This window comes from Tachypleus tridentatus, chromosome 7, assembly GCF_004210375.1.
Source record: "Tachypleus tridentatus isolate NWPU-2018 chromosome 7, ASM421037v1, whole genome shotgun sequence".
Classification (NCBI taxonomy): Eukaryota; Metazoa; Arthropoda; class Merostomata; order Xiphosura; family Limulidae; genus Tachypleus; species Tachypleus tridentatus.
Genome location: NC_134831.1, coordinates 151563557 through 151584716, shown reverse-complemented (window position 1 = coordinate 151584716; position 21160 = coordinate 151563557). Strand labels below are relative to the sequence as shown.

The window sequence follows — 21160 nt, the reverse complement described above, 5'->3', positions numbered from 1 at the left end:
TAAAACATCTTTCCATTAAAGAAACCGAGTGTTCCCATCAGATATGAATACTAGTCTGTATTGATCTAAAAGGAGCTTTGGGCCCAAGGGAACTGACTATTTCTATTTGTCAAAGGAAGTAACTGATGAGAGTTTTTCCTTGTGAATATGTTCTCATTTTGATTGATATCGATTTTTTGAAGTCTTCAAGAGATATTTTGTTAACTAAGAAATGTTATCTGCATATTCCAAATGCATAATAATTTGAAATAATCTTTATTGAAAGTTAAAGATTTCGGATGAAAGGGAAGTTAAAAAGAAGAAAATAATAGCGATTAGTGGTTTTTCCAAAGTGATTGCTTTACTTCATGAACAAAGCGCGGACTAGTAATTACTATGGCAGATTGAGGATTAGAAGTTCCGTGGTTCGTGTCCCGTTACCGTAAAAATTTAAAAATAAATAAATCGTATTTCTCTTTTTGAAGCCGTGGGTGCGTACTAGATGTGACGGTAAACTACCTCTGTTTGATTAGAACAGCTCACGAGTTGATGGTTCTTGATAGTACTATCAACTTGTCTATCTCTTCAGAATTATGTACAGCTAGCACAAATGTTTTCGAATAGCTTTGTTCATCTTTCAAAGACAAAAACGCTTTAATTCATGTAATTTAAACGAAAGTGGTGTGTGTGTCTTTATCTGCTTTGTAGAAACTGTTGTAATAAGGTCTTATCTTATTTTCCTCAAGCCCCCCGCTAGTACAGCGGTAATTCTACGGATTTACAATGCTAATATTAGGGGTTCAGTTCTCCTCGGTGGGCTCAGCAGATAGCCCGATGTGGCTTTGCTATAAGAAAATACATTTTCCTCAAATGTATAGTTATATAACTAACATTCCAATTGTGTATCTCCTCGGTGAGCTTAGCAGATAGCTAGATGTGGCATTGCTCTAAGAAAACACATTTTCCTCAAATGTATAGTTATATAACTAACATTCCAATTGTGTATCTCCTCGGTGAGCTTAGCAGATAGCTAGATGTGGCATTGCTCTAAGAAAACACACATTTTCCTCAAATGTATAGTTATATAACTAACATTCCAATTGTGTATCTCCTCGGTGAGCTTAGCAGATAGCTAGATGTGGCATTGCTCTAAGAAAACACACATTGTCCTCAAATGTATAGTAATATAACTAACATTTCAGTTGTGTATCCCCTCTGTGGGCTCAGCAGATAGCCAGATGTGGGTTTGCTATAAGAAAACACACACTCAATTGTATATTGTCGATCAATTCAATAATTATTTTTATGTACTTTTAAGAATTTTAGTGTTATCATTGGCACTTTACGTACTTTAGGGTAATCTTAAATACAAGTTCAAGATTCATTAATGGTAGGATGGATCATTGGAACATTGAAAGTTATCATCACTCAGATGGCAGAGTACAGCCAATTAATTAGTGTGCCGAACTGAATATTCGAGGTTTCGTGGTTCGCGCCCTGTTACAGCCGAAATTAAATCGCTTTATTCACATGGGAGCAATATAAGAGTGACGACCCAGTGCCATTATTCAATTATAACAGCTCACGAATTGATGGAGGGTGGTGTTGACTAACTACTTTACTATCTAGTCTACCATGTCAAAATTGGTGATAGCTAGCGCAGATAGCCCTTGTGTAACTTTACACAAATTTACACGCAAAGAAAATAGACCAAAGATTTATCGGATCCACTTTTACTTGTTTATTTTTTAACACCAGATCACTTAAACTGTCTGAAAGATTGAGTTGTAATGGTTAATTCTTACTTCGTGTAAAATAAAAAATTCAATTAATTTGTTTTAGAATGTCGAGAATTAAGTGCCATGCGTCATCAAAATGCTGTTTTTGTATTTCGCGGAAAGCTACTCGAGGGCTATCTGCGCTAGCCGTCCCTAATTTAGCAGTGTAAGACTAGAGGGAGGCAGCTAGTCATCACCACCCACCGCCAACTCTTGAGCTACTCTTTTACCATCGAATAGTGGGATTGACCGAACATTATAACGCCCCCACGGTTGAAAAGGCGAACATGTTTGTTGCGACGGGGATGCGAACCCGCGACCCTCAGATTACGAGTCGCACGTCTTAACCCACCTGGCCATGTCGGACCCCAAAATGCTATTTAGTCTATCCGAGAAGTTAAGCTTAGTTTTTACTCAGTTCAAGTACTACGTAGTGACATACAGTGCAATATAAATATAAAACTGTTTCCACTTAATTGTTATTAAGCTAAGTTGATCGATTTTTGTATAGTTTAGTGTTATTAGAAATGAACGACAAAACAGTAAAAAACATCATAGATTCATCTGTGCAGAAGATGATGATAATCATAATAAGCAAAGAGCGCCATCTCTGAGCGACCTATACACTGTGTTATTCACACTCAAATATGAATCTAAAATGATGCTAAGGCATATCTAAGTACCTATGAAATGTGCAAAATAAATAGATGTGAAAAAATTTAAATATTTTTGTGAAGACATAAAAATGAAACACGACTTTAATTTTGTTTCACTAGTGGCTAACACAAATATAAATATTGTTTTCAGACTTTTCATGCTCCGAGCTTTGGGGACGAAGAATTCGCCATTCCAACTCTAAATATGCCATCTGATGATGGAAATGGAACTAGTGTTAATCAGGTGAGATGTTTAGTCCAACTTTCTATCAGCTTATAGTAATGAGACAAATATGCACATTTTCAAAGTTGAAGGATCTTGACAGCTGAAAGTTATGTCATAAGGTATTAATGTTTAAATATTCCTTATTAAGACTCATAGTTGCATGCATTATTTTGAAAACATGGACAGTTAACAAACATTTTTGCTTCAATACTATTTATAGGCTTTTTATGAAAAGTTTATATTTTTGCATTATGGATGTGGTGTTTGGGAATCAAAGATGAGTCATCCATCAAAATACTGCTTTAGATAGTTTGCTCAGTTTTTTCTTACAGCTAAACTATGTTTAATTTTTAAACTCATGTTTAACATTTAGTTTCAAAGTATATCTCAGAAGGACAGTAGTACAATTTAAAGGCCCTACGTGGCCAGGTGGATAAGGTACTCGACTCATAATCCGAGGGTGGTGGGTTCAAATCCTCATTACACCAAACATGTTCGCCCTTTCAGCTGTGGGGGTATTATAATGTGATGGTCAATCCCATTATTTGTTTCTTAAAGAGTAGCCCAAATGTTGGCAGTGGGTAGTGATAACTAACTGCCTTCTCTCTAGTCCTACACTCCTAAGTTAGGGACAGCTAGCACAGATACCCCTCATGTAGCTTTACGTGAAATTCAGGTGTTTTTCATATGTTGGATGCATTGAAATTCAAACATGAAAGCTCACATATTAGCACTCTATTCCTAAAGGTACCTCACGTGTTTTTGCATTTGTACATGTTTAAACAATTTGAAGCTAGAACCTAGACCTACTGTTTGTTTATTTCTCACTTAAGAGTAGTACTTATTGGCCTACACTCAGATACCCTGCCTTTTAAGCTTCATTTCTTTCTCATAAGTTCTTTAATTAAGTAAAAATATTTTATTTATATTCTCTTTTTACTTTAGACACACTCACTTGCCCAAACCCAAGGAATGACAGTAGTTATGACTTCTCCTTCCACTTCTTCTCCTACTATGGGAATAGTAGAAAGTTCCACAACTCAATATCCAAGACCTAATATACAGGAGATGTATTTACCTGATATGGGAAACATCCAGGCTGGAGGGAATATAGGAATGCCAAACATGCAAATGCAGTGAGTCAAACATATGTGCTGTTGAGTTTCATACATAAATATATCATGAGCTGTTGTTTTTTCTGTTTAAATTAGATCACTGGATAAGAAATAAATATGAATTTTTGTTTCATAACTTATGTAATTTGAGTATTTTTGTTGTTTTTTTTATTAAATTTAAGTAAGTTAATTCATCAAGTTTCAAAATGTCTGTTTTTTACTGTTTTTATTTATATAATTGATTTCTTTGGTGGCCTGATCCTACTTACACTAGCATACCTCTTAGAATTTTGTATTTATCATACATTGTTATGTTTTGAGCTGTGGAATTATTGGCCAAATCCTCTTAGGAAAATTATGTAATGCATGCTCATTCAAATGTATCACAGATATGCAAAACAAATAATTTCATCTTGCAACAGCAGCGTTTATCAAATTTATTTTAATCTATGGTATAAATTCTGAAAATGATAATGATAGAAATAACTTAGTGTATGTAGAGTGCACCAAAGAACAAAGGTATGTTTCAAGTAGTTGTGTATTACATGTCAAAAATTTTAAAGAAAAATAAAATTAATTTACAGACCAGATGTTAAGTATTTTTGACATTGAATAATTTTATAATACATTTCAAGCATTAGAACAAGTAATCAGTATATTTATTTCTTGATTTCAGTGTTCAGCCATATGACAACCACCCCAACACTTTTGACCAAATGCCACAACACCACCACCACCACCAGTCACAAATGCAGGCTATGCCACCACCTCAGGCACCACATCCACTGTCAACTCAGTCATCTGTGATTGGTGGTCATGCTCCTTTACTGACAACTATAAGTCAGTCACAGCTTATGACACATTTAGGTATGCAAGCCCCTTTGGGAATGCCAGGACAACAAGGTCCTGGGTCTGTGGGGAGCTCTCCTGGATCTAACCATACTTCTCCAGGCCAAGAAACAAGTGAAGACAGTGATGATAGTACTCTTTTGGTAGGTGTAAGTTTAATATTTTTAAACAAATTTGGTTGTGTGTATAAAACAAAATTAACTCTTAAAGCATCTTTGAATTTATGCTTTTTAATTTGAATATTACATTTTTCATTTTTACAGACATTTCCAAATATCACAACTCATTAATTTCTTAATACATTATGAAATTACCCTTAAAATTTCTTCATATTTTAGGTTACTAAAGTAGGTAATCATCGTATAAACCTCTGTAAACCAGAATTAAAGCATTGTCTTTTTTTCTTCTGTTGGGTTTATATTGAATTTTCACACAGAATTATTGACATGGTCCGGAGTGGGGTTTTCTTTTCAATAGAATTGGTTTAGTATACTTTTTAATAAACTGATGTTTATAGCAGAGGATTATTTAGCATGCTTACATTTGGATAGTGCCAGTAAGCCTAGTAAATAGATTGTGTATAATTTATTTTAAATGATTATTTGTGCGTCAAATTGTGGACAGGATACTTATATTTGAGTGATTTTTATGTATAAACAACTTCATTCAAACTTTTCCAACTATTTTTGGATTCTTAACAGACTCTAGATTTAAAATTTGAATAATTTTTTGGACAAAATATAATAGTGTGATTCTATGTTGTTGTTGTGAATAAAACACTAGTGCTGTGTATTGTGTTCTGATAAGCTAGTGACATCCTGTTTCATTGTTATGAATAGCACGCTGGTATCAAGTATTGTGTTCTGATAAACCAGTGACATCCTGTTTCATTGTTGTAAAATAGCAAGCACACTGGTATCATGTCTTGTGTTCTGATCTGATAAACCAGTGACATCCTATTTTGTTATTGTGAATAGCATGCTGGTATCAAGTCTTGTGTTCTGATAAACCAGTGACATTCTGTTTCATTGTCATGAATAGCACGCGGCCCGGCATGGCCAAGCGCATTAAGGCGTGCGACTCGTAATCCAAGGGTCGCGGGTTCGCATCCCCGTCGCGCCAAACATGCTCGCCCTATCAGCCGTGGGGGCGTTATAATGTGACGGTCAATCCACTATTCGTTGGTAAAAGAGTAGCCCAAGAGTTGGCGGTGGGTGGTGATGACTAGCTGCCTTCCCTCTAGCCTTACACTGCTAAATTAGGGACGGCTAGCACAGATAGCCCTCGAGTAGCTTTGTGCGAAATTCAAAAACAAACAAACAAAAACAGACCAAAATGAATAGCACGCTGGTACCTTGTCTTGTGTTTGAAAAAATATTGACATTATGTTTTTGGGTTTTTCATGTGAAAATGCCATAATGTTCTATTTGTGGTGATAGAAAACAATCTTCAATCTCACTGTGATAATATTAAAAATACCTGAATCACATTTAGATTCTTCTAGGTTTGTATAAGTTAATTGGAAAATCTAACTTCATAGTAAGCCATCAAAATTGTAATTTTAATAAGAGTGAAATTATATATTTTTTTATAACAGAAATGTAATGTGTGAGTTTAGAAACGTTCTTATAGATAACACTTTCTAATTTCCGATTTTTAAAGACACTTTGCGTAAACACTACTTTTATTAATTTATTTTAAGAGAGGCCTGGTCGCTTTTTTTCCCTTCATTTGTATGACTAACCTTTCTGAAATTTTAGTCTTGTGTAAAGGAGTTATTAAAGCAGCTATCAACAAAAAAAAGCTACTCTTATCAAGAGTTTTTGAACATTTAAAAAAGTGTCAATAATAACGTATTGAATGTTAGTGAATAGCAAAGGAGCAGATGGTACCGGGTAATAACTACTTTCCCGGTTTTAAGATAGCCACAGGCAGCGCTGTTGATGAATGCTATCGCTCTGAAGCAGATGCCGTGTTTCCATTACACGATATCCTCTCGTTTTTTTTATTCAAGAAACCATTATTGCTAGTCTATTTAGAAAGAGAAAAAAAAACAGTATTTGATCTCCAAACTTTTATATAGTTTTTAATTTTGGAACGTTGGTTCGCCACAAACTTATCTAATAACTGCCAGTGACACTCGTGCGGAGAATAAAAAAAAAAGGAATTGCTTTTTTTCATATTTTTATGTACATAATTCGAAGGAAGAGATTTACGTTCCAAATAAGATGCAATTTTATCATCGAAAATTGAAGACAAGTATTAGATTTCCATGCGACTCTTCCTTGACTAAATCTAATCCTCTTTTATTTTTAATAATAAATACTTGTCATATTTAATAGAAGTGAGAATTTTCAGCTGATTCATCTACAATGTTTTTTATGATATAAAAATACTTCCTTGAAAACGTAATTATTTGTTTGGTTACATTCGTAATTGATGTGTTGTTATTTAGTGGATGAAATACAATATACTTTATATAAAATGCCAAAGGGAGATTTTTACATTTATTTTAGCTAAAGCACATGAATTACTTAGATAATTAAAACAATCTGTGTTTGATAAACGAAATAATATTTATTTAAAATATTTATAATAGTTTTACTCGATATACATACACATGATAATTTCGTTTATTATAACTATTATTAAAACAGTTATGCTAAGCTCAGTCTTGGCTATTAATAGTGAGTTCAAGTATTTATAACGACTGCTTTCTTCTATTTTTGTAGCTAATGGGTGGAGTAAAGAGGCCTTCACCTGAACCTGTAGAACCTGTTACCAAATCAAACAAAAAACCCAAAGTTCCAAAGAAGAAGAAGAAGAAAGACCCTAACGAACCACAGAAGTAAGATTTACATTCATCACCAATTTGAGGAGATTTATTATTTCTTTGTGTTGTGAAGTTTGTCAACTTATTTGTGTTTACTCCCTCTTTCGTACAAACAGGCTTGTAGGCTTATTAGCATCAGGCATAAGAAATATATTTGTACCAGAACCTCTCTTCTGAAGTTCCAAAAACAATAAAGAACTTAGGTTGATACGTTGTCACAAACACACCAGTTCCAATTGCAGTATCTTACGGGATTATAATGAAATGTATCTTAAAAGAAAAAACCTTTTATAAAAAGATGGATGTCTAAAGATCGTAGTTATGTCATGAATAATTTCGGCTAATTTATATGTTTTTAATGTGGTAATGTCATGTTCTTGGAGAAAAAATCAACTGTTGCTATTTTATTTCTCTTAAGCTTGTGTTTTTGGTAATTTGAGAAAACTTGGATTTGTGTTATTGCTATTTCCAATTTTTTTTATTTTAGTTTAGGTGGATTTCCTGTAATTTATGCTATGTCAGTGTTAAAACGAATCAGGTTAAGAAGATTTTCTTCTTTTTATTATGTTGTATCATATCTTTAGTTGATTGAAATACTGTATATTGTGACTCTATGTATTGAAGATTGAAATGCCTCATAAGACTTGCAACATTTTCCTGTCACCCAAAGCATTGTGAAAAACAGATGGACTGAAAAAGATGAGAACGAACATGTTTGCTATAGATAATGTATAGCGATCTCCCATTCTTTAGGAAGGATCATTTTTCATTGTGGCAGCTCGATCTTTTATTGTGGAGCGTTTCAATTGGAACAAAGCCAATACTCATCGTAAGAAGATGAATAGCCTAGTGTGTAACAGTTTTATAATCCCGTCATAAATCGTTTGGGATTCGAACAATTACAGAGTGGAGCTGTTTCAGAAGACAAAATACATTATATCTACAGACAGTATATGGGGAAAAGCAGTTTGATCTTAATGTGTCGTAAACTGCAGTATTTTTCTTTCAGTGTTCAATGATATGTAGACAGTATAGAAACCTAGAAATAATTTAAGTTTTGTATATAATCCGAGTACTGTTCATAATCTATTTATTTCAGAGCTTGCCTTATAAATAAAATGTTGAAAAGGGCTACGCATTTTACTTATGAATAAATAAGAAAAAAAAAAAAACATACTTAACAACGCATTTCAGAATTTTCTACAGTATATTGTATATTAATTTTTAACTAGAATTTAAGGATCACCCTTAACTTTATTTACCGTCCCATATAATCGGTGGTTCATCTTATGTATGAAGATATGAATAAGTTTGTCTGTCTGTTTGTACCTTTTAACCATCTTTTCCTTATAAGTTTCCATATTTTTTATAAATCAATATTCATCTTAACACAGTAAAACAAGATGACATGAGAGTATTGCCCCCTTCCCCAAATTTAACTCATAGTAATAGAAGTCTTGAAAACGGTATGCGTTTCTTTTCAATATTGAATCTTTAATGTATTTTAATTGCACCTTTAATTTTTATTATGCTAAGAAAAACTAGAAGGACAATTTCCTATTCTTTGTTACAAACGAGTTTTTATTTTGCCCTTCCAACAAACGGGTAATTCAGCTATTAAAGCAATAAGGTTGTAATTGTTAATGTTGATATGATGGAAAGGAACACATGAGGTCGAAACATGTAGCTCATATCTTTGTGTTCCAATAATAAATAATTATGGTTTAAAAGGTGCGTTACTTTTATTAATTAAACGACATAAGATAAATGTTTAAAGCACTTAATAATAATTGCATAATAAGTTGGTTATGAAATGAAATTTCGCAAGTGTATAACAACAGCAACACGTCATATAGATTCGTCTAAAGTAGCCTTTCATTAATTATCGGTTCACAACACAATCACATTTAATGGTTCAAATATCTTCTTTGAAGCTATGTATTTGTCCTTGCACAATTATTAACTGCTCATTAGTGACCGTGTAAAATAACTGTTTTACCGTTAACATTATGACGTATATCCATTGCTCTGGTCGGTAGGATTATGCTTTTGATAGTGTACACAAAGTATCTGATACAAATTAAGAGTACGTATTGGATGACCTCAGAGGTTCTCCAAAACATCTCAACTCAAGCGTCGTGATTAGTTTTATTGCTTTAGCAGAATGTGTTGGATGACCCCAGAGACTCTCCAAAGCATCCCAAACTCAAGCGTCGTATTTAGTTTTATTTCTTTAGCAGGCTATGCAGTGCGTATAGGGTGGTGATAGGAATTCAAAACGTGCTATTTTTCAGCTTTTTGCAAGAAACTTAACAAAGACTAAAGTCTTACAACGGGTCTTTCAACCCGTTTTTTTTTTCTTCAATTTGCAATATATCTCAAAAATTAATATTTGTTAATATAACTGCTATATTTCACCTTCAGCAACTGTAATGTATAAACTTGTTTTATGTGACCTCATCTTTTATCAATTGCTAGATTATTTGTTCTTAAAGGTTACTAACTGATGTAACTGAATCTTGAATTGAAACTGAAAAATAAAATTTACTGTGGTATTTTAATGTTTTGGAGTTAATTGTTGTGTTATATACCGTTTATTTTTTGTAACTGCCTAGAAGAACTACCTTGAAAGATGGTATTAAACGCCCATTTTGAGGCCGCAGGAAAGGGTCTACATCAAAAATTAGTTTATAGTTCAATATCACAAAGAGCAGTAAATGAGAACGAGGTGCAATTCTTGACCCACTTAATGTCTTGAAGGACATGCGTTATTATAGCTAATTGCGTTAACCTGTCCACTCAAATGATGTAGAAAACAGTTTAAACACTTGCTGTTTAGCAAACAAGAGGGTTGTCGACCTTGACAGGCTCAAACGACAATCATTTAATAACTTTCAAGAATTTGTTCTAGTTAACAAAAAACAAGTAACAAAAAGGTGTGGCTGTGATATTTATATTTTCTGTGTGAAACAGGATAGCTGTAGAAGGTTAACACGTAGTTCGAATATTGCCCAGTGGCTATCGTGCCCGAACTGTAAATTAAAAAAAAAAAGGTTGAAAAACTTGCTCCTCACAAAATCTGGAACACGATTGCACTGGAATAGTGACAGAGAACTCCCACTATTCAGTCAGACGAGACTGGCCTACTTGGGAATGGACGGCGTTGAATAGTTGCTTATCCTGTTTTTTTCAGTTCAAAATATGTGAATTTTAACAAACAGCCAAGGCTATTGCCACTTCGTTTGTGTATTACTGATTTACCCAGATAAAAAGGAATATTTGTATTATCGTAATAAATAAATAAAATAACTAAGAACGATATTTATTAAAATGTTGAGCGTTTTATCTCCACCTCCCGGCTAAAGCGAAAACAAACTCTTCTACGAGTAGTCAGTTACAATTAGACTAACTATAGATTATAGTGTAGTTGAGCAGAGCAGCCATGCTTGTAACAGTTCAAGGTATTTAACCACAAACGTAAAAACAGCTGTTTTATATTTAGAAACAAGTCCTCTGATGGGACTTTGAGACAGATTATATTATTTTCTGTTACTAAACATGACAGTCCTCCGCCGGGAAAGCGGTGAGTCTACAGATTTATAACGTTAAAATCGTTGGTTAGATTACCCTCGGTGGGCACAGTGGACAGTGATAGTCCGATGTGGCCTCGGTGGGCACAGTGGATAGTGATAGTCCGATGTGGCTTTGCTCTAAGAAAAACGCACGTAGACACCGAACGTGAAAATTTGATAACAAAAAAAATATCGTTAAACAAACTGCTATTTAATACAAAAACACTTCCTCATAAGAGTAATAATTCATAAAAACATTTATGAGTAATTAAGATATAATAAAGAAAACGAATAATTTATCTTGGTGTTACTATTATAGAAGCGACAAAAATGTTTTAACAACTGTGCTATATGTACTTTAATAGGAAAGTAACTGACGTGTTATTAACCTTTTGTTCGTTTTAGGTGAATACGAGCTCACTTTCTATGGGATATGTTTAAGTAATTCACCTATTTATTCTCTATACTGAAAAGAAACAAAGAAGGTTTGTTGATTCCAAATCGTAAGACTAACTTAAAGTTCTTAGCGTTTTAATGTCAAGTATTTAAGAGACACCATCCTACCTTATTGAGTACAGTTGTCAGTTGTTTTTATTTATTTATCCGTAGAGAATGCCAGTTGTAATTGTTTTATTACACAACTGTGTTCATTTTCAAGAAGAATTGGGAGTTTTTATGTATTGCCCAAAGTTATTGTTTTAATTTTTTTTTTAGCTAAGTAAATATCTAATGAAGATTTCTTTCTCAGACCGGTGTCGGCTTATGCCCTCTTCTTCAGAGACACCCAGGCTGCTATAAAGGGTCAAAATCCAAATGCCAGTTTTGGAGAAGTTTCCAAGATCGTCGCTTCAATGTGGGATAGCTTGGATGTCGAACACAAAAATGTGAGCTTTCTAAATGGCAAATTATTCTGTATAGTTTGCTTTAGCTCTTAACATTAAACCCTCTCAACCGCGGTCGTGAGTTCTGTCAACAAAAAATGATAAATTAGTTTATAAGTACTGGTAGAGCCAATAAGGATACGTTTCTTAAAATGTGAAACTTTCCTTTAAATCGTACTTAACCATCAGTGATTACTTTAAAACCTTCGAGAACTAGGAAAATTAATCCGTATAGTTATTGTTCAAATCCACTTAACAAATGTTTTTAATAAGCTGGTCATTACCCATATAAAACATGTCATCACGACTAGAGATTACACAAAGTTGAGTGTAAAATGACGGCGTAATACAATGGTTCGTGTTTAGGATATGATTCAAATAACTGCTTTTAAACGTTATTATCTATTGCTCAGTTTTCCAGTAACAAAAAAACTTGTCCAAGTGTGTTTGAGCAAGTGTAGTAATTTTACACGTTTACTAAAATTACTATGAATAGCATACGGGTTCATGATGGTTATTAATAAAGTACAAGACTGCGTCAATTACAACGCTTCAGTTCTCTGTTTCATAAACTTCGTATGAACGGCATTATTATCTCGATAAAGACCATATCGTAGAATTTATCGTCCGTATAGAATAGTGAATAAAAGTACTGTACGGAGACAAGAACTCCATTACGAAAGGGAAATGGCTGCCACATAACTTGCAGGATTTCACCGATATTAACAGGAAACAACGCAACACGATCGTTAAATTATGCTAGAATAAGCAATCCTAAATGAATGGGATAACGAGACAATAGGCTAAAGCTTACAATCTCCAGAGCAGAAGTTCGTTCTTTACTGACAGCGGTTCAAATCTTTAGAGACACGAGCTTTTATGAGTGCACCATGGCATCGTAATGTGTTTCTCTATTACCTTAAGCTTGTTGATAGTGTATTCTTTAGTGAACTGGCTTTTCTTTTACGACTGTTTTAAAACCTGTATTGTTCTTAAGAAATTATGCTCGCGAAACACTCGAGCGTTGTAACGAACTGAAACACAGTGATATGAGGTTCATGATTCTCGATAAAATATAATAGTAAAGCACGTCATTAATATTGTAATATTTGAACTAGAAGTTCCTAAGAATGGTTTGGTTGATCAAAATGTGTAATTTTGTTTTCCTTGTGAAGATGAAACCTTTAAATTAATAGGAATTTTTACAACTTGTTTTAAACTGTAATAGTGTAGGCAATAATTGTTTCAATGAGTTTAATTTAAAAATATGTTTGTACTTAGCAATGCACGTATTCAGCTCTTTCATTTCAATGGTAACATTGAATGGTTTTTATTACAGTATATCACAGTAATGCTTACAATATTTTAGGGGGTGTTGGTATTCCAGTAAAACAGTGATAGTTTATGGAACTTTATTTTTAATTTCTTCATAGCAGTTTTTTAGTTTGTAACTAGATATAATCAGTGGCAGAATTCATTTAGTGCTACACTTTATTCATAAGAAAGTAAACATTAACAAAACTGGAACCCAGGCTTGTCTTGTAACTATATTAGCTAGCAGATTGCTGATTTCCTTAATTAAGATGGAACAAATTATTTCTCCTTTGTCATGCAAAATAGAGGTTAGTCTCTCAAACACATTTTCATCATTGATAGGCTTAATAAAATGTTTAAAATGTTAACACAATTATTTGTTTAAAGTTAAGATACCAAGTGTTATGTTGCAAGTCACTTTTTTTGCTTTTGTCCTGTTTCTTATCTATCGTTTCAGTTTTGACTACATAAAACACATCTTTCTTTACAGGTATATAAAAAGAAGACAGAAGCAGCAAAAAAAGATTATTTGAAAGCTTTGGCTGCTTATAAAGCCAGCTTGGTTTCCAAGGTAAGTTTTAAGATATGATTCTTCACAGCAAATTTCTCTAAATTAAAAAGGTTTGTGTAAGGCCATGTATCTAGTTTAAATTCATATGGTTTGTTTTTTATGCATGACATTCAGTGAATTCTAAAATTGTTACAATTAAGTGGAACAAGTTTCAAGACGTTACCTCTACTGGGTTAATACCTCATAATTTTGTGTGGGAACCATTAACTGTGTATACACATACAATAAGAATTATGTATGCCTTTAAGGAAATTGCTTTCAAACATAAAGTACACACAGTTGATTTAAATTACCCATGTTTGGTTGATTATCATCTTATAAGACTAAGATGATAGTCTTAAAACTATCGCAAATGACATTAGAGAATCTTGCTTAGGGGATAAAACGTTTAATTTTTATTTTATTTTTACCTTTCTTGGATTGTATTTATGTTATCAAATTATTTATATCATTAATCATTACCATTCTGACTTATAACTCAGTATTAAGACAAGTGTGTTACTTATATCATGCACCACTGTTTGCAACAATAGACAGGGGTGGAACAATCAGATTTGTATGGCAACCCATCTGTCAGCTCTACAACTCCTGTGACAACAGCAGCTTATGGTGGTAACTCCCCTTCATCTCTACAGTCACTGTCACCACTGCAGAAAAAATCCCCTCTGCTGACTTCCCTAATGGAAGGGTCAACGGCCTCTGTTGTAATGACACAATCGCAAGCTCCTCTTGTTGCAAGTCAGGTATGGACCCTGGTAAGCTGCTGGTTAAGAAGTATTTTATGTAAAGCAACAATATTTATGAAATTTTACAAACCTGCTTATATGTCTAAAAATTTGCAGTTGATATAGAGTAAATTGTTTTGTTAATTATAGTATTGACCTGAATTTAAAGTAACCTGACTTGTCAAAGATGAGAATTTTTTTAATTAAAAAAGTGTACAGTAGAGCTAAGCTTTAAGACATTACTGTAAAGCAGATAAGACAACTTCAGCAAAGAGAACAGAGAAAGATTAATATTTCTTTACTTATCATTAGGGGAGGTATGTAAAACAGTGATAGTTTATTGAACTCAGTACTTTAAGTTTGTGCCATAATATCGTAATCTTCAAAGCTGTTTGTAATCTGTATACTTTTAAAAGTAAATACTGGTATATTATAACAGTAAGTTTCTGTCAAAAATGAAAATGCATCTGAAATACAGAATCTATTCATTTGTTAAGAAAGGAAACCAAATTTAATTTTAAAAATGAATATGCTGTTGCACTGTTTAATAACAATCTTGAATGGGCATTCTACTTGACTCAGAATATAATCTGCTTTTCTGAGGTGAATTTTACTTTTCAAATTTTACTTAAAACTCTTACATCTGTATGTTTTGTAAAAATAAAAATGGGTAATATGTCAATTAAAATAATACAATTGTTTAAAACTTCTTGTACTGTGACAGCTTGTTTAATGTGGCTCTGAGTTGAAAATGTTTAGTGTCATCTTTTGCACATTTTAATAAATGTATTTTTAAGCGGTAGGTAAAATAAATGTTACCTTGAGTCCATTTATCAACTCAAATTTCTAACGTAAAATAGTTATCTAACTATTGAAAAATACTTTTAATTAAAAAAATAATTTTAATTACACACACACACACAGAGAGAGAGAGAGAGACAGACAGATAATATTTCTGAACAATTGGAGAATATTATAGAGGACGGTAGTAATTTTCAAACTAAAGACAAATGAAACTAATAGACAAATTTTTATCCGTAATTAAACTTTCTAAGTTAACACCAAGTCAATTTAATATTACAAATGTTCATCACAATTATCAGCACACGTGTAACATAAAAGCCCTTACAGAAATGAGTGAAATATAACAAATGGATATTTTTAATATCCTTACTTAGAGTATTCTGTGGTTGGCCATGCATTTTGATATCAGTAATCCATTGTTTCTTCATTTAACTTTTGTTCAACAGGCTCCTCAACAGCAGGTTATTCAAGGAGCTCCACCCATTCTTCAACAGCAAGGCCAGCTTCTTCAAATTAACAGTCACCAGATGGCACCAATTACCACCTCCTTTAATCAGACTGTGCAAAGGGTAAGTTTGTTTGTTTCACCTAATCTGTCCTTTCTTTTCAAGGATTGTGAATACATAAAATATATTTATGCAGCTGCATAAAACAATACACTAAAGTTAAAAAAAAATTGAGTAAATATTAACTAACTACTACTTAATTGCCATTAGTATGTTATTGTTTTTTAACAAGTAACATTTACCTTCTGGTTGCATATTTGTTCTCAGTCCCATGGGTCTGTTTAATAAAAAAAAAACATAATTGGCTGAATCTTTTGAACTGATTCTCTAATAATAGAACTATATCCAGGGTCTTCATAAACTGACTAGAATTTTACCAATATTCTATAAGAAAGATATGAGATGATAAACTCTATGGATGAGTTCCCTGATGAGAAGAAAATAAAAAGCAAGATCTGCCAAATCAAACAGAAAAAGAAGGAAAGGCAAACAGCTGAAGGAAGTGTTTCATTATGAGTTCTCTACTTGTTTGAAAATCAAACAGAAAAAGAAGGAAAGGCTGAAGGAAGTGTTTCATTATGAGTTCTGTACTTGTTTGAAAATCAAACAGAAAAAGAAGGAAAGGCAAACAGCTGAAGGAAGTGTTTCATTATGAGTTCTGTACTTGTTTGAAAATCAAACAGAAAAAGAAGGAAAGGCAAACAGCTGAAGGAAGTGTTTCATTATGAGTTCTGTACTTGTTTGAAAATCAAACAGAAAAGAAGGAAAGGCAAACAGCTGAAGGAAGTGTTTCATTATGAGTTCTGTACTTGTTTGAAAGTCAAACAGAAAAAGAAGGAAAGGCAAACAGCTGAAGGAAGTGTTTCATTATGAGTTCTGTACTTGTTTGAAAGTCAGTATAAGTATTTATCCCATAAACCAATGAAATTGTGAAAGAATTATTTATTTGTATTTATTTTCATGAAAGAAAGAAAGGAAAAGCAAAAGAACAAAAGAATAAAGAGAAGAATGGTCTGTAAAAGGGTGAACATTTCCGGAAAATGTAGCCGAAATTGCAGTTTCCAAACAACCAACATTTCACAGAGTATTTATGCCTGAAAAAACAACTAAAAACATTTTTTGTTGTTCTACTTAGTACTAAATTCCCTATTTCAGTGTTCAAATTCCACAGAAATAAGCAACATATCAGGACATTTTGCACTTCAAGATCTGCAATGTGTCTTATTAAATAAAATATCTATTCTACCATTTTATGTGGAGGTTTTTTTTAGACAAACTATAATCTATTCCTGGAAAAAGATAAGCCAATATCTTCATTAATTGATGATGAATATTTTTTTTAAGTTAAATTTGATTTTGATGTTTTTCTAGACTCACATGGTTAATAACCAGACAATGAGTGTACCTCAGGTCATGGGTCAGCAGCAACAAATTCAGCAGACATGTCTACGTAGTGGGTGTTCTAATCCAGCTATTGAATCTCCAGATTGGGACAAGGAGTATTGCAGTAATGAATGTGTTGTCTCACACTGCAGGTAATAGTAGCAAAATCATACAGGTCTTAATATTATTCCCATAAAATAATTGTAATTGCTTCAAATAAAATTTTGTGATAATGTGAAGAACATAATTACTTGTTGTACATGTAGTTCCATTATTTTTTACACTTTTTTTTTTCACGAAAGCTACTTGCATGATAACATATGTACCCAAAAAAACTTAAAATCTTTAAACAAAATATTTCCAAAATACTGCTTTTAATGGTTTGAAATCTGTTCTTGGGGTTTGTTTGTTGTTTTGTTTTTCATTTTATCTAAAGATGCTGTTTCTAATGGGGAATAATTATATTTCTATTTTAATCGTGATGTGATTTCCTGTCCTTGTGCCATCAAGCTCTTTTTTTCTTTGTCATAAAAATTGTTGACTGCTACTAAAAGATGCACATAATTTTACTTTTTACTTTATATGTATTCTAACATATGAAAATTTCAAACTATCCACTGCAAGTTGTAAATAAATTTAAACATAACTATTTGGTGGGGAAAAAAAATTTTTATTGCAAAATTTAAAAAAACGTTTATATTGAGTTTAAAAGCATAAATTTAGTCTGCTGTAGATTTTACTGCAAACACTGTAAACAAATATCTTGGGAAACAGTTTCAATTATCATTATTTTTTCTTATGACTGTTAAAGGAAGTTGTTTTTTCTCGAGGTAGAAAATGTACTGTACAAATTTGTGAGGTCTCTTAATATATTGTAGAAGCCATCATTGAATCAAGTATTTATTTTATTAAAATCTCCACTTCTTATTAGCTACATCTAAAATGGTACATTGGAGACTATACAGCTGCCTCAGTAGATGCGCATAGCATCTCAGTATTAATGTGTATTGTTTTAACATTTTTAGAAATTCATATTGCACAATTATCATTTTACCCAGAATACCATAAAGAGAATAAATAGCATGTGCATGGTAGTTTTAAGTGTCTCTCTTAAATTGAGTTGTGTTATGATTAAATTATGTGCTACTTGATTGTTATATCTTCTTTGTCAGCTCAGTGCCTTGGCAAAACATACCTAGTGTGAAACAGTATCAACATCATTACAAAAATTTACTGAATACTGTATTATGATAAGATGTCTTGATAACTTGTGCTTCAATGCATCTTTTCATGTTTTAGAGATGTTTTCACAGCCTGGGTAGCATCAAGACAGGCTTCAAACAGTTTTACCCAAGTTAAATAAAAGAAAATAGCCTAAGGACAAGTTGGGACAGTATGGAAGCAGATATATTTACAAACGCACAGATTGGAGGAAGGTATGGTTAAAGGAAGATGTATGTGATGATCAGAACCAATCAGTATTTAGACAATGGATACATATTACATTTAATCCTAAGGTTAGTAGTCACCTAAGAATTGTAATTACCCCACCCCCATTCTGATGTGATTGAAGAAAAAAACTTGTGTTTTTATTCAAACCAGTACAGGTAGTTTTGTACCTTGAAATAAAAGTAGATGAATAATATATACCATTAGGGAAAGGTTGTTACCTGAAATAAAACTTTCACTGTATCGTCATCTTGCAATTTGAAATAAATACCAGGAGAGATAATATGGATATTGCTCTATTAATTAACTCTTACAGATACTGTTTATAAAAGTAATTACCTGTAACAGTTAAAGAACAATTAGTAGTGTACTACCACGTGTTTGTAATCCTTCCAGATTATTACTTGGATCAATTTTTTTTAATAAAAAGGAATGGAAAAGGCTAAAACATTTACGTATTTGAAAGAAGGAAAAAACCTGAGTATATATAAATATATATTGTAAATTTTGACCTTTCATCTTGGTGTAGGATTGTCTGTAGCTTTACTATTTGGGGCATGTACTGTTGAAATTACAAGTATTTTTAACTAATGTTGAGTGAGACAAGAACACGGAATTTGAAAATTCATAATAATTTCTTGTGTGTTTGTTGTATTGATGTTTGTACTTTGTGTAGTAATGGGGGAAAAAGCCCATTATGTAGACTTCGCTCTGTTGTTTTTCTATGCTGAGCAGAAAATTATAACAATATTTTATGAATTTTTAATTCTGATTTGAAGATTAATATATCATAATTAAACTGAAATTAATAAATCGTACAAATAATTTAAAATATATCATTTTTCAAATGTTGTAGGGTAGAAAAGTGTTTACATAAGAGGGCTGTGTCTAAAATTATGCAGATATTTGATGTTTGTCAGGTACAGTGAGTGATTCATATTAGTGGATATTTTGACAAAAGCCTGGCCAATAGTGTGAAAAGTTTAAAAAATTATTTTCTATAAGCAGTTAGGCAGTACATGTACAGGAAATGGTTTTACTTGAATTCCAGTTGTTGCCATTATTTGTATGAGAATTTTGAATTTATTAGTACATGTGTAAATATTTCAAATAGTTCTACTCCAAATATGTATGTGCACTGGGAAAATAATTTTAAATAACTGTTTTAGAATTTCAGACCAAGTATATTTTATTTTATCCTGCAAATTGTGTTCTGGTATTCCAAATGCATCCTGTGGTTAGCATTTATGTCTGAATTTTGTCTTGTGTGTAACTATTTAAAATAAACTTGAGTAACTGAACAGATGTTAAGGAGTGATCTTTCATATAACCTGAAACAACAAGTCAAAGCTCTCTTAAAATCAAGGAGAGCTATTTTATTAAAACACAAATAATAATTTATAAACAATAAAATTTAATATAAATTAAACTAAAAGATTTAATAATGCAAGTTTAAATATTATAATGTATGAGAGAAACCAAAAAGTAAATGTATGAAGTAACAGAACAAAAGAGAATAGTATTATTCTATATTCAAGTGATCTTTGGAAAGTACCTAATCTCATTCTTAAATTTTGTAAAATAATGTAAAAGAAGTCATCCATAATAAACAATACAAACTAATACAGCATTTAAAATAAATATGTAAGAAAAGAAAATTCTAAACATAGATCAGAACTCAAGTAATTTAATTTGCTCCTTTCCTTTGTTGTACAGTATTTATGATTTGTCACTGATACTGTTGTATTGTAAGTACTTTTGAAAGCTTACCTTGTTGACTTATGAGTATCCTCTCAACTCTGCAAGAATTACTTCATAACTTGCATCTAAAGAACAAGCATATGGTCAAAAGACTCAACACAAGTTAGATACATTATGTGTTGTTTTATATACGTAACATTTATATAGTTGTGGATCCATTCTGGCTGTTGTGTTCATAGTACCAATGTTATCTGTGGTATGTTTTGATGGTTTGTAATGTTAACAATCAATGGTTAAAGTGTAGAAAGAGCAAAAATAGCCCACTGTCTACTTTAAACTTAAAATAACCTTTAGGTTATTAACTAACCAAATTCCTATTTCAAATCTATTTGTTTCATTGTATCTGTGTAAAGGTTGCATCTTAAATTTTTTAATGGTGTCTTCTGTCTATTTGTGGTCACACAATAATAACAAGCTTGAGTCAAGACAAATGTATCAGCTTTCTACCATACATGTTTTACTGTCATAACAAAACTTTGGAAAGTAAAGAAATCAGCCATTCAGAAGTTTGACAGACTTTCAAAACACACTTAAAATTGTACGTTTTCTTATAACCATAAGGGCACTTGAATATCAGGATACATTTAGAGAAAAGTCATAGAAAATAAGAACTTCTGTCAAATGTGGTAATCATCACTTATCATTATGTTATTTAAGGAAAATTTACTAAATCTTAAATTGGAGAAGCCTTTCAGTTGTTGTTTTTCCACATAACACAAATGGTTTCAAGTGTCCTGCTGACCCATTTGTCATACATT

At 32.2% G+C, this 21160-nt stretch overlaps 1 protein-coding gene across 29 annotated transcripts in view; it reads left to right on the top strand.

Annotated features, from left to right (window-relative positions):
• Window positions 1-19944, top strand: part of LOC143256918 (TOX high mobility group box family member 4-like) — a 254755-nt gene extending 234811 nt beyond the window's left edge. For 23 of the 29 annotated variants that reach the window (XM_076514775.1, XM_076514774.1, XM_076514778.1 and 20 more), the window contains 10 exons: window positions 2565-2657; window positions 3585-3775; window positions 4431-4746; window positions 7336-7451; window positions 11757-11892; window positions 13694-13774; window positions 14308-14529; window positions 15750-15872; window positions 17181-17344; window positions 18492-19944. In XM_076514775.1, the coding sequence (XP_076370890.1) occupies window positions 2565-2657; window positions 3585-3775; window positions 4431-4746; window positions 7336-7451; window positions 11757-11892; window positions 13694-13774; window positions 14308-14529; window positions 15750-15872; window positions 17181-17344; window positions 18492-18555 (1506 nt within the window). In that variant the 3' untranslated portion in view covers window positions 18556-19944. The remainder of the gene's footprint in view (window positions 1-2564; window positions 2658-3584; window positions 3776-4430; window positions 4747-7335; window positions 7452-11756; window positions 11893-13693; window positions 13775-14307; window positions 14530-15749; window positions 15873-17180; window positions 17345-18491) is intronic. The other 6 variants (XM_076514789.1, XM_076514791.1, XM_076514788.1 and 3 more) reach the window with 1 other exon arrangement.
• The last annotated feature ends 1216 nt before the right edge of the window (window positions 19945-21160 follow it).